Source organism: Pleurodeles waltl, chromosome 4_2, assembly GCF_031143425.1.
Source record: "Pleurodeles waltl isolate 20211129_DDA chromosome 4_2, aPleWal1.hap1.20221129, whole genome shotgun sequence".
Lineage (NCBI taxonomy): Eukaryota > Metazoa > Chordata > Amphibia > Caudata > Salamandridae > Pleurodeles > Pleurodeles waltl.
Genome location: NC_090443.1, coordinates 527,882,950 through 527,897,028, shown reverse-complemented (window position 1 = coordinate 527,897,028; position 14,079 = coordinate 527,882,950). Strand labels below are relative to the sequence as shown.

Sequence of the window (14,079 nt, the reverse complement as noted above, 5' to 3'; positions counted from 1 at the left end):
AGGGCTAATACTAAAGCAGAGCTTGAACACTAGCAATTCCTGCATTGTGCCACCTTTCCACATATCTATATACTGGGACTGGAGGTAGCGGTAAGCAATAATTCCAGGGTGGGAATGCCCAACTAACTTGCATGCTTTAAAGTTTTCACCTGCTCTTCTCTAATCTTTTCCTAAACTGAGAAAGGTTGGAAATGTACTCCTGTCAAGGGAAGAAATAAAACTTTTTTCACGATTGAGGGGGAAAAAGTGGTTGGAGTTAAAGAACTTTTAAAAGCTCAACAGATTTTCGCATGAAAAACCACACTACACATGCACATTTGCTCCTGCTCAAAAACAGTACATAAATATTTTCTAAGAGGACAATGTCCTTGCCGACAAAGCTGTAACTGTCCACTAATGCAAGGGCATATATCATGGGTGCACTTTTGTGACTTTAAGAATAGGGCCCCTAATTAGGTCTTAAGTTAAGGAAGACCTTTTTTTAAAAAAAATTACAAATCTATCTATTGACTGGCTTCACAGTGAGTGGAAGCATCCTGCGCCTTCACAAGGAGAATATCAGCACACAAAGTAGTTTTGATTAGTGCCAGGATCTACTCTGGCAATGTGTGCTTTTGAGACAAAAATAGTATTGCTTTTGAGCCTGGCAGCTCCCACAACAATGTTTTACAAAACCCATGTCGTAACAAGACACTCGTTGACAAAACCAAAAGGTTGACCACCAATGTTAGACCTATTGACTTTTCCAATGATTGTTTTTCATGTTTCCCATAGTTTTGTTGAAACTGGTTGCCCTGATTTTCCATTATGAATATTTTTTCTGACTACTAGCATGTCATCAGCACATTTTAGTAGACGATGCTTCAAAGAAATGGGAACTAAAATTTCACAATAGTTTAACAAAACATTTTCATAGTTGCATTTTTTGTGAATATTTAATTTGAAAGCAAAAACTTGTCAGCCTTGCTTTGAAGCTTCTCCAAATAGTTGCATCCAATCAAACAGCATTCTGGGAGCATTATACGTAGCCTTATGTTAAACTTTGCAAATGTGTTTGCAGATTTGTTTACTGAACCACTGTCAGAAGTGCAGTCCTAGCTTACATTTCCTTAGAGCGCACACCCTAATAATAAAGGCTTTGCATTAATGAACCACGAATACGGGTTCCAACAGTGTTAACATATGAACACAAATTTACTTTGTAACTGCAGAGAGTGCCCTTCCCTGATCCTTAATTTGGTTCTCTACACTGGCAGCCAAAGGGTTTGTGCTGCACCGGGTTGAGCCTACTTGTCTCAAGGACAAAATAAACATGAAAACTTGTTGCCCTTTACCCCAAACAATATGTCCTGGGAGTCGGGCTATAGGAATTCCACTCCCCTGCGGTGGAAGAAGTCCAGCTTCGGGGTCCATGAGCTGCAGAAGATCCCAGGAGTCGCCTACAAGCTGTCCCTCAACAGTCGCGGTATTGTAGGAGGGTCAGTGACCACCCAGCTTACCAACAAGCACTGGCAAATGCAAACAGAAGCTGAAGAAGTGTTTGCAAAGCTTTGGGGGCCAGCAAGGTTCTGGGGAGTCTACGCAGGAGGGGAAGTCCAGGCTGGCCCTCAGCACACAGGAAGGTCAGCAGAAGTCGATGGAGCCCTCACGAGAGACCCACAGGCGATGGACACAGGGAGTCACAAGGAAGCCTGACCAGCACAAAAAGTCCCACGTCACAGAAGTTGCAGGACCGGGGCTGATCTTCGGGTTGCAGAGTGCTGGAGGCCAGGGCTTTTTGTTGCCTGAAGATCTCCAGAAGGAAGAGTCAACAAGACTTGGCGAATGCAACAGTCACAGTGCACATGGGTTCCAGTCCTGTGGCAGGAGCAGGGGCCTGCAGTCTCCCAAGTTCGTCAGAAGACCAGCAGTACCCAGAGGATGTCACATACTCCCCACCTGTAAAGCCGAACCTTTCGATGTTCGTGGACCAGCAGACCCCACCAGCCGGTCGACACTGTCTTGAGGTGCCTGCAGATGCAGGGGAGTGCCTCCTTCACTCTATGGGAGATTCCTTCTTCTTTCAGGTGCAAACAGAGTGCTTGTGACCCTGAAGGATCCACTGCCTTGGATGTTTCAGAATTCTTGCAGGATCCTGAGAAACAATGTTGCAATGGGAGCTTTCCCACCAGAAGCAGACTTGTTCACTTCCATGAAGGCCAGCTGCAGTTCCAATGGCCAGGAACTGGTTGTAGCAATGCTGGGGGTTCTCTAAGGAGCCCCAGAGTGCATGGAATCATCCTACCAATACTTGCAACAGTAATGGAGTATGATTCTGACATATTTGATACCAAACATGCCTAGGTTCGGAGTTACCATTATGCAGCTGGACAAAAGAAGTGACCTAGGTCCTGTACACACGTATCCAGGAAAATTGAGCTGGATTTCGTGGGGGCACCTCTGTTAGTGCAGGGGTGCCCTCACACACACCCTGCCCTCTGGGCTAGAAGGGCCAGTCATAGCAATGACAGGCCCGCAGAACACTTTGCGTGGGCTCCCTATGAGTGGCATAATACATGCTGCAGCCCATGGGGATCTGCTGGTACCCAATGCCCTGGGTACCATATACTAGGGACTTACATGGGGCACCAGTATGCCAAATATGGGATTGAAATGGTATAAGTTTCCAAGTTAGAAGAGAGAGAGCATAATGACTGGGGTCCCGGTCAGCAGAATCCCAGTAAACACAGTCAAACACACTGACAACAGGCAGCAAAATGGGGGTAACAATGCAAGAAAGAGGGTACTTTCCTATGGGTGTGAGCCAAGCTCACCAGTAAGAGTGCTGAACAGTGGGGTTAGCAGCGCGGGCTGGCAGCTGGCCCCCGTAAGGCTGTATATGCAGAACTGCAGAGGTACTATAGTGTGTGCCAATTGGTCGCAACTTAGATCTTTTTACCTCGTTTTAAGGAAAGACCACTGGCGACCTGTTTAGCTGGAACGCAGTGTCACTTAGTAAACATGTGAATCAAACCTTGTTTAGGGTAGTGAAGATAAACACTTTAGCACTGGTTAGCAGTGGTAAAGTGTACAGGGTCCTAAAGCAAACAAAGCAAAAATAGGAGGAGGAAGGTTAAACTTTGGGGGTGACCGTGTAGAGGGGGCAATTTCCAACAGTTGCCCTTTGTACAGTCCGAAAGTTCTCCCTCAAGTGGTGTCTCCTTTCACCTTAACCAATCTACTGAAATTTCAGTTTTTCCCCCCCACAATCTGATTCTGTTGCAGGGTAGGCTTTTCATACTTTAAATGTAAAGTGAGCCCTCATGTACTACATTGATAGAACTATACCATTTAGAAAGACCCAGCAACTCTTTGTTGCTTTCTCTAAACCTCCCAATTGGAAGGCTTTATCCAAGTTGGGCATTGCTGGTTGGATCGTCAAATGCATCCAGACATGCTATGCTAAAGCTAAAGAGGACTCTCTCTGCCCACTCCACTCGGAAGAAAGGTGCTTTTATGACCTTCCTGAAAAACTCTCCAATAGCTGAGATGCAAAACAGGTATTTGGCCCACACCTCGCACTTTCACAAAACATTACTGTGTTAATGTCCCAGCTCGCCAACAAGCTAGTATTGGTCAGAAAGTGCTTCATACACTTTTCCAATCCCCTACAACATCCACAGGCTGCTACTTTTTGGGAAGACTGCTTTACAGTCTCTTCACAGTATGTATATCTGTCTACGCACCCCCCTGCCCAACCCCACCAAACGGGAAATGGTTACTTACCCTGTAAGCATTTGTACATTGCATGTAGTGCTGTAGATCCACATGCACCCACCATCCTCCCGGACATCTGTGGCTGTTGGTATTCTCCTTGTAGGAATCTGGCCTGGTGTGTGGTGAGCACCTATGGTGCTATAACCTTATTAGCTTGTGTGTGCAATACCACTATAGTCACATAGGGCTTACACACATGAAAGAACCAAACAGTGGTGCAAAAATAAAGGTACTTTTTTTTTTAATAGTTTAACAAACTCTAAAACACTGTAGAGGCAATTCTCCAATAAGAGGTAAATAAACACAGTATTATGTACACATTAGAAGTCAGTGATTAGCATAAAAAGCAGTGGTAAATAGCAAAAGCAATAGTAAGTAATGAAGGCACTAGGGGGGAGACCACACCATATACTACGTAAGTGGAATATGAAAGGCAGTCCTCCACCCAAGGAAGCGGAATCAGTAGAGGGGAGCTGGAAGAACTAGGAACCCCAAAAGGTAAGTGCCAGGGTGCCCCTCCCCGATACTGGTTTTCCCCCCAACCTCCAAGGGAGATTTGGAATAGGACTGTGCAAGACCCAGACAAGACTGGAAGAAACCAAAGGTGCATCCTGGCAGAAGAGGATGCGTGAAAGAAGGGAACCAAATCCAGTTTGAGTTGCAATGTCCAGCTGTGGCAGGAGCCACTAGCCACCCTTTTTGTGTATACAGGACCAGGTTGACTGTGGATGAAGAAAGTCAGCAGTGCAGCACAGGAGCAGAAGAGGAGTTACAGAAGTGATGCAAGTGGTGACCCACGTCGCTGGTCGTGATGCAGTCAGTCAGTGGTGCTGGAAAATCAACAAGCAGCCTTGGTAAATGCAAGAGTTGGAGAAGAAGGGTTTGCAAGGCTGAATGAGACCAGTAAGGCCCAGGGGGCTTGACCCAAGGAGGAGAGAGACGGATGTGACCCTGAGCAGCTGGGAGAGTCGCAAGGAGAGGAGGCAGCCCCCACAGGCAGCAGGCACAGTCGCAGTGAGGCTTTCTCAGCACACTGAAGAGGAATCCCACGTCGCTGATGATCCCCATGGGCTGCAGCATGTATCATGCCACCAACAGGAAGCCCATTTAAAATGTGACTGCAGGCCTGCCATTGCAGCCTGCATGACCAGGTGCATGCACCCTTTCACTACAAGTCACTCCTATGGCAGGCCCTCCTATCCCAGAGGGCAGGGTGCAGGTAGCTGTGTGTGAGGGCCCCCCTGCATGAGCAGTGGGGCACCTACAAACTCAGATTCCTGTTCCCTGGCATTCATAAGTGCAGGGAAGCCATTTTACCCGTGTACAGGGCACAGGTGACTACCTGTGTGCAGCTTCATAATGGTAACTCCAAACCTGGGCATGTTTGGTATCATACATGTCTGAATCATACCCAAATACTGTTGCCAGTATTGGTTGTATGATTCCATGCACTCTGGGAGCTCCTTGGAGGACCCCCAGCATTGCTCCTACCAGTCTTCAGGAGTTTTCCAGGCAACCCCTCAAAGGTTTCTGCCCTCCTGCACCTTGACCAGCTCAAGCAGAACAAGGCAAAATAAAGGATTTCCTTTGGAAGAGGGAGGCAATTCCCTCACTCTTTGGAAATAAGTGTTACATGGCTTGGGAGGGGTAGCCTCCCCAAGCCACAGGTATGCTTTGAAGAGCACATTTGGGGTCCTTCATGTATAATCAGTTTGTACCAGTCCAGGGATCCACTGTCCCTGCTCTGGCACCAAACTGGACAACGTAAAGGGGAGTGATCACTCCCTTGTCCATCACCACAACAGAGGTGGTGCTCAGAGCTCCTCCAGGTGGGCACTTGATTCTGCCATCTTGAATCCAAGGTGGGCAGAGGCCCTGGGAGTATGAGTGGCAAGGCCAGGTCAGGTCAGGCAGGTGACGTCACAGCTCCCTCCTGATAGGTGGTCACCCTTCTAGGTGACCAATCCCACTTGGTGGGCTATTTAGGGTATTTCTCTGGGGCAGGTCCCAGATTCAGCTTGCAAGATTCCAGCAGGACTTCTCTACAACCTCTACTTCGCCTTCTGGCCACAGGAACCGACAGTCTGCATCCACAGTGAAGACTCTACTTTCAACATTGTGTCCGCGGCTCCTTCCAGCTTCTACAACATTTACCTGTCTGTGCATCCTCTGAGGGCAGCAAGTCTTTAGTCTACACGAGAAGGAATCTCCCTTAGAGTGAAAGAGTCACTCCCCTGCATCCGCAGGCACCAACTGAAATGGCGACCGTCTATGTGGATCTCCTCTCATCCTGAGCTGCGTGGATCCTGCATCGCGGGTGGTGGTCACTATTTATTGTCTGTTGCATGTGCACTGTTTTCTCTCATTTTCTATGCCTATTTCTGATTACTAACATACATATCTGGTGTCTTACTTACCTCCTACTGAAGGCTTGCATATGTAATACTTTTTGCTAATTGTCACTAGTATAAAGTACCCTTATTTTTGTAACACTGAGTGTTTTCTTTCATGTGTGTAAGTGCTGTGTGACCCCAGTGGTATTGCATGAGCTCTGCATGTCTCCTAGATAAGCCTTGGCTGCTCATCCACAGCTACCTCTGGAGAGCCTCACTTCTATACACTACCTACACTAATAAGGGGATACCTGGACCTGGAATAATGTGTAAGTATCTTAGGTACCCACCACACACCAGGCCAGCTTCCTACAATCTCTATGCTTCACTTCACATTCCATCCTAACCTGTTGTGCTGGAAATCCAGCTAACAGGGACATTGATGACCATGTGTGTTTCCAGCAAGAGGAGTCGCAATGCCTCGAAGGAAAAAAATCTTGACACATCTGGCCCTAACACTACATGGCAGGAGTATGCACAGCATTTGATTCTACAGCACTACATGCCGTGAGCAGATGCTTACAGGGTAAGTAACATTTTCCTGTGTATCTAGGTGTCTTTAGTCATCAGTCAGTTTTAGAATCTTGGTGCCTTTGGGTGAACTGATCTCCATAAGTAGTCCATATGACAAGACTTTCAACCTGTGTTACAGGAATTGTGTTGGCAAAGTAGCTCTTGAGACCTCTTAAAATGTTTTTACCTAACAAAAAGGATTGTGTAATTACGAGGAATTTTCTTTCAACTTCTGTAATTCCTAAAATGGAGCGTACCTTTTGATTTCTAATTACCTGTTTCTTTTCTGAAGGTCGTGCTCCTGTAACCCAGCTGGCAGTACTGATGAGTGTAATGTTGACACTGGACGTTGTAACTGCAAAGATAATGTGGAGGGCTTTAGCTGCGAGAGGTGAGTCTTTTTAGTGGGTACTTGATTGTTTTTGTTTTAATTTATTGATTTGTTTACTGAATGTAAACAGTCATTGGCATCTGTATTTTGGCCACTAATTCTATCATGTTTTGTAAACACGATACTACAAAAGTGGCATATTTGTGCTAGATGGAAGTGAAATCTGTTTGCACAGTTTAAGAAATGCCAGCTTGTATTAGGCTGCACATTTGAATCCAACTGTTCTAATTTGTAGCATGAAAGACCTCACCTGGCCTATTTGTAATACATTTCTGTATTTAAGCCACACCACCCAAATTAGACTAACAGATTTACACCGCTGGTCAGCACTGTTACATTTTGAAATCAAGATACTAGCTACTTCTGCTCGATAAATGAAATTTATATCTCAGATAGTGCCAGTTTATATGCATTTTTGAGGTATGGTCACATTTTCTGAAACATACTTCCAGCTGATCTTTAAACTTCGAGAGTTTTAGATCAGTTTAGTTTTTTCTGCTTTGCGTACTGGGCCAGTGGGATGTTTGCCATCTGGTATTTGTTTCTTAATTTATAAAGCCAAGTGGAACCTTCTTTTATCACCTGATTAGAGCAAATCTTTGTTGATTTTTTTCCCCAGTTTTGTTAGGAAGACAGTGATATCGTGATATTTCCGATGTTCTTTATATGCTAGAAAAATGGCTTCCAGTGACAGTTGTATTTTTTTGGGCCCATCCATTCCACCTCGTACTGCGTTGCTTCAAACGTTTCAAGAAGTGAGCTATAAAAGTTAGCCTAGGAGAATTTCAGAATAGAGTGTTTGTAGATTATAAGAAGAGTGCTGCACGTACATCGTTGGACACATTGGTTCTAGGTACCGTAAAGACTGAAGTCAAGGTAAAAAAGCCACAGGAGGAAACCCAGATTGGGAGGCGGATTTTGCGGCCTTCGGAGTGTCAGTTATTCATCGCCGATACATGAGGCCATACTATTGGTTTGGACCCAGCTATTAAGGCTCTGCCTCCACAGAAGGTGCTGTTAATCAAGAAACAGAGAACCAAATCTTAGTAATCCCTAACGACATACAAAATCACAATTGAAAGCTAAGTCGTGTTTCATGCATCGCCCGAAGGAACAGTAGATAGTGATTTGAAAAGATCACCAGGACAATAGGATAAACACAGCTGGTCTCATGCCATTGCATTATCATAACCTGCATTATTTATCGAATCAGTGGGCTATCTGCCAAGCTCTTAATGCACTTCACTCATCCATATCATGTTAGGAAAGTTCCTGTCGATAATACTGCCACAGTGCGTTACCTTAACAAGAAAAGGTGAGTCGGGTCTCAGAGTGTGTGCTTGGAGGCTCTGCCTTTGTGGCAGTGATTTCTTATGCACAGAGGTTATTCACTGGCAGCATTCCTGGCAGTTATAATTTATGCGTGGGCTCATTCTTTGAGTACACTGTCTTTCGAAGACAGGAGACTGGAGCTTCAGCCTGAGGTAGTGAGTTAAATATTTTTTCAGTCGGGGCATCCTCACATCAAACATTTTGCCTCGGCTCTCAATACTAAGTGCCTCTTTTTCCGTGGCCTGCACTTTACACCAAAGTACTATCTTGGAGATGCATATTACTTGAGATGGAAACTGAGCCTACTTCACACTTTTCTCGGCTTCTAGTTGTTTTGTGTGTGCTGCATAAATTGTGCAAGGATGACACACACCCGATTCTTGTGATCCTGTATGTGGAAGGGACTTTGAGGAAACCTGATCTGCTGTAATTCTGCATTGGCTTCCTGTTCCAGCGAGAGATATGCTCTTGTAGCAGCATGGTCACCTCCTCTCCCAATGCTTGAACTCTGTGAGCCAATGCTTTGAGATTGAGCGGTGCAAATTATACATTGTCAAACCATCACATGTGGCAAATGTCATTCGAGCTGCTGGAAAACCTGTCTGCCTCTTTCTCTTGGTGTCTGAGTCATGACTTTGACCCAGTCAAGGCTCACCTATTGGATGTTCTATTATTTGCCCCCTCTCAGTCAAGGTTTGGTAATCTTTGCGGTGAAATGGTACTAGTCTGTAATGTATGCCTTTCTATGTCTTCCTGACCAGCCGCCTTTGCTCTGATTGCCCCAGCTGATAGTTTGTAACAAGATTGTACATGCTTAGAGCCATAGTTGTCATAGTTCCAAAGTGAAATTTAAACTTGGCCTGACTTTCCTTATGCTCTTTCATGTGAATCAATGCATGGCTGCATTCTTCTTTGTTCTGAAGACTACATTTTAGGTGGCAATTACTTTGGATGGTATGGTTGGTCAGTTACTGGCTCTGTTGGTCTGGCTGCCCGTTAATGTGGTTCCCCAAACAAGTTGGTGCCTTATCTTTGCCCACATTTTTGGCAAAGGTGAGGTCAGCCTTCCATATTGGTCATTCACCTTCAGGAAATCTCACCACTGAAATAGTCCTACCCAGACAAGGGATCCTGGAGCACTTTAAAAAATAAAATGGACTTTCCACCCACCCCTATCCCCACCCCCCCAAAAATAATAATAATAATTTAACAGCCTAGTGGAGGTTATATTGGCTAATGTATGTTGTATTTTTTTGTTCATTTTTTTAATTTTTTTAATGCCAGTTCACATTTTTAAAACTCACTACATGAAGAATACGTTTGCAGCATGAATACTTTTCTGGATTCACATGCTCTGCATCCTTCTGCCATCTAATGGTTGGGTCTGGAATTGTCTTTTTCGGTTTTTATTCTCTTTCATTTTTTTTCTCCTTTGGGTCTTGTCGACCAACATTGGTGCTTGATATGTCCCCTGTATGAGACCGTGCCTCGGAAGTTCCTGTGTGTGGTAGCGACCTTCAGATTCTTTTTTTCTTCTGTTGGGCCTGGAAGCAGAGGAGAAGCTGTGACTTTTTTTTTTAACACAAAACCACAGGAAGAAAAGATCTTCCTAGGAGCCAGACTCAATGTAAGGAAAGCACAAGCTTACCCTGCCCAGAGGAGAGTACAAGCAATCAGAGCAAACCCCCCTTTACCACAAGGGAAAATCTGACAGTGAGGACAGTCATGAAGTTGATGGGCAAGATTGCATCATGCATTCCCCTCATACCCCATGTGAGGCTCCACATGCGACCATTCCATTCCAAACCACCGGGAATTGGGAGGATCTAGTGGTTGTAACGGAGAGAATACAGAAGGAGATACAGTGGTGGGCATCCAAACAAATTACCAGGGGAAGACCTTTGAAACAGCAACTCCCTCACAACGGACGCATCCCACAAGGGATGTGGAGCACAAACAGACATTTTAAGAATCCGAGTCCATTGGAACAAGACAGATGTTATAAAACACATCAGTTGCCTAGAACTGAAAACAGTGCAACTGGCCCTGAAAGCATTTCAAACGCAAATATCAGGAAAGACAGTACTAATCCAAAAACACAATACAACAACGTTTTATCCGAAACAACCAGGGTGTACAAAATCGTTCACCCTAAGCAAGCTGGCCCAGGAAGCATGGAATTGGGCGATACCACAGGGGATTAACTTACAAACAGTCCACCAACTAGGGAAGGACAACATAGAGGCAGACAGGAAAGTAGCCCTCACGAATGGGAGATAAAACAAAGGAGCCTAGAAAAAAATCTTTGGGATTTTTGGCACATCAAACAATAGACTTGTTCGCATTGGCAGAAAACAGAAAAATGCCAACACTTTGCCTTGAATTTTCCACACCACCAGTCAAAAGGAAATCCGCTGGCACTAAACTGGTCAGGGAGATTTGCCTACACCTTTCCACCGATTTCCCCTAATACCAGAGGCACTGGAGAAGGACAGGAAACCAGGGACAAATCTCATCCTGATAGCCCCTCAGTGGGCCAGGCAAGCATGGTATTCAAACCTACTCGAGCTGTCCAAGGGACAGATGATAGAGACCAAAGCGGAACGGGACCTGCTCACAATGCTGAAGGGGCAAGTGCTGCACCAGGAACCAGCGACACTCAATCGTGCAGCAGGGCGCCTGAATACAGAGAATTCAGACACTTAAACCTACCACCCAGAACCATGGAGATACTAAAGGAAGCGAGAAAACCAACAAGAAGATGCTGTGCATCAAAATGGAAGAGAGCCCTTCTATTGGTGCACAGGAAATAATACCCTAGAAGCAATGTATAGGCAGGAAACAGGATTAGCCTATTTCACAAGGACAAGGTAGTTCTCAGAACAAATCCTCAATTACTACATTCGTGGTGAGCAAATTCCATGTCAGCCAAACAATACAGTTGCCAGTCGTCTTTAAGAACCCACAAACACAACTGGAAAGAAATCTACATACACTGGACATAAACAGGGCACTAATATAGTTCTTGGAGGAGACCAAGCGGCTCCGCAAAGGGAACCAACTGTTTCTTATATGCCAAATCTAGTAAAGGATTCCCCTGCACAAAGGGGACTATAGCACAATGGATTATGGAAACAATACAAACATGCTACACAGCAGCTGGCAAACAACTGCCTCACTGTCCAAAAGCACACTACAAGAAAAAAGGGTGCAACACTAGCTTTAATGGCGAATGTACTCAGATACTATTAGCGCAGCAGCAACATGGGAATCCCCACACACATTCACAGAACATTGTGTGGACATTCAAATGTGCAAAGGAGCCTAAGTGGGACAGAAGATACTACAGCACCTGTTTGCAAGCTCATCGTTTCAACCCAGCCAGCCCAAATAAAGGGGAGAATCGCTACACAATTTGATGCACAGCATGTGAATCCATAAAAGGACTTGTGCTGCAAAACGAAATGGTTACTTACTAGTAGGAATAGTTTTGCAGCCTGAGGTTTTCTGGATTCACATGTGACCCACCCAGTTCCCCAGAAATGAGGGCAGGACAAACAGGTGGGGAAGAAGTCTGATGCACATAAAAGCAAGCAAAAAAAAAGATTCAGAAGATGGCTACCACGCACAGGAACTTCTGGGACGCCATCTGACATCATACAAGGGACAGACCAAGCACTAAATGGTGGTTGACTCCCAAAAGAGAAGAAGAAAAAAAACCAAGAAATAGACTATTCCGGATCCAACCACTATTTGGCGGAATGATGCACAGTATGTGAATCCAGAAAACTCTTCAGGCTGCAAAACTATTTCTACTGGTAAAAAAAACAATTTTGTTACAAGAAAGCATGTTTGGTGTGTCTTCGCAGGCCTCTGGTGGAAGTGAAAGCTGATGCCTGGTTTTTAGGTAGGGAGCATTTAAAGGTTGGAGTTTTTGTTTTTGGAACAAATGTATCCGTGACTGGAGTTGTGTGGTCTTATTTGGCACTGCTGTAAAGCTGCCACTAAGAGTTTCTGTATCCACTCTGGCATATATGGACATTCATAAGGGGAGGTATCAGTGCTAAGATATAGTATCCACCAGAATAGAATTGCAGAAAGTAAGTAATTTAATCACCATGGTTCATAGAGAATAGCACCCTACTGCTCGGAGGCAATATCCGGACACTCTGCATCTAAAACACCATCTACAGTTTACAGGCGTTTTTGTTACTGAAGCTTGTTTTGCACTTATTAATCACATGGATGTGATTGGTTCAGCTTTAATCTGTGACACAGTGGGAGTCTATCACATCCTGCGACTGTCTTCTCTTACAGATTTGCCACAGCAAAGAGTATCTTTCTTTATGGGTTTTGCCGTGTGAATGTTGCAGTTCCTTCTGATGTGCATTTTTCTGCCATCTAATGGATGTATCTGGAGCTATAAATAGTTTTTGAAAAAGTATACAAAAGATCTTCCAAAATCCATATGTTTGTAGCACGTTTGCCTGTAAGGCACATACTTTACATACTCCTGCCATCTAGTGTTGAGCTCGACATACAAGTTGTTTTTTCTTTGAACTGTGAGACTCCTCCTTTATCTACAATGTGCATGGGCACAGCTCCACCCTTAGATTACATTTTTTTCAGCCATCTGTCTCTCCCTCAAGCACAGTGAATTCTCCCGACAGTCCTGTATTGCTGTTAAAATACTCAAAAGTACAGAAGGGTAAGAAGAGGGGCACAAATGCAACAAACTATCATCCATCGAGATGCTTGATATCTTCAGTGAACAAGATGTGGCCTGCTGTGAGTAACACCCCGTTGCCAAGTGCCACTTGAACCCCCACCCACCTTATCTCTCTAGTGCCAAGGTAGAGCACAAAGAGTCTGGCATCGGGGCCTGAAGACTTGAGGAAGAAAGCCTCAGCACCCGATTCATTGCCACCTTTGGGCTTGGTGGACATTGAGATAAGCTTCAAAGTCAAGCATGCTCCCAAGGATAAGTGTCTAAATATTACCACACCTCAACATCCTTACCCATGTAGGCTGCCAGCGCTCCACCTTTGGGGCCGAAGTTTGTGCTAAAACAGTACTCCGGGTCCAGTAACGGACCCTTTATGCAGAGATCTGAGGGATACAAGGATCCCATCCTTGAAAGACTAGCAGAAAAACTGATTACTCAACAAAATCACCTTTTTTATCCTCTGGGAGAGCCAAATTTCTACCAAGTCACTGATGGGCAAAGTCTCAAGTAATTTGCCTCCAATCCCTAAAAAAACAGAAGCTGTCCTTCGAGGAAGAACTAGCCTTTGAGAAACAATGACCCCATTGATTAAGAGATGGAAGGACAAGGCTACAAGCCCTTTTTCACTGCCTTCTACACCCAAGCACTTAACCCCACCACCCCTACTCCCTCTCCCACGTCCATATCCCAATCCTCTCCACAGTGTCCCCAGGGGAGTCTGTCCACATTTGTCATTGTGGAGAAGGGAGACCCTTATCCTGCTGGGGGAGGAGCTGGGGACAACCCACTGGATGAATAGAACATTGGCCCACAAGATGAGCCTGACCCTGAACGTTATCCATCCAAGCCACATCATGCAGTTATGCAAAATGCGGGACGGCATCTAACATTGCATGTAAATCAAGATGATGACTCTTTAGTTGAAACCCTCTCAAAAAATGTAGTTAATTTGGTATGAATGCGTAAGG

At 45.0% G+C, this 14,079-nt stretch overlaps 1 protein-coding gene across 1 annotated transcript in view; it reads left to right on the top strand.

Annotated features, from left to right (window-relative positions):
• LAMC1 (laminin subunit gamma 1) overlaps positions 1-14,079 on the top strand; it is a 657,035-nt gene that overhangs the window by 205,850 nt on the left and 437,106 nt on the right. Inside the window, exon 7 of the mRNA XM_069232049.1 lies at positions 6,955-7,053. Within this exon, the coding sequence (XP_069088150.1) occupies positions 6,955-7,053 (99 nt within the window). The remainder of the gene's footprint in view (positions 1-6,954; positions 7,054-14,079) is intronic.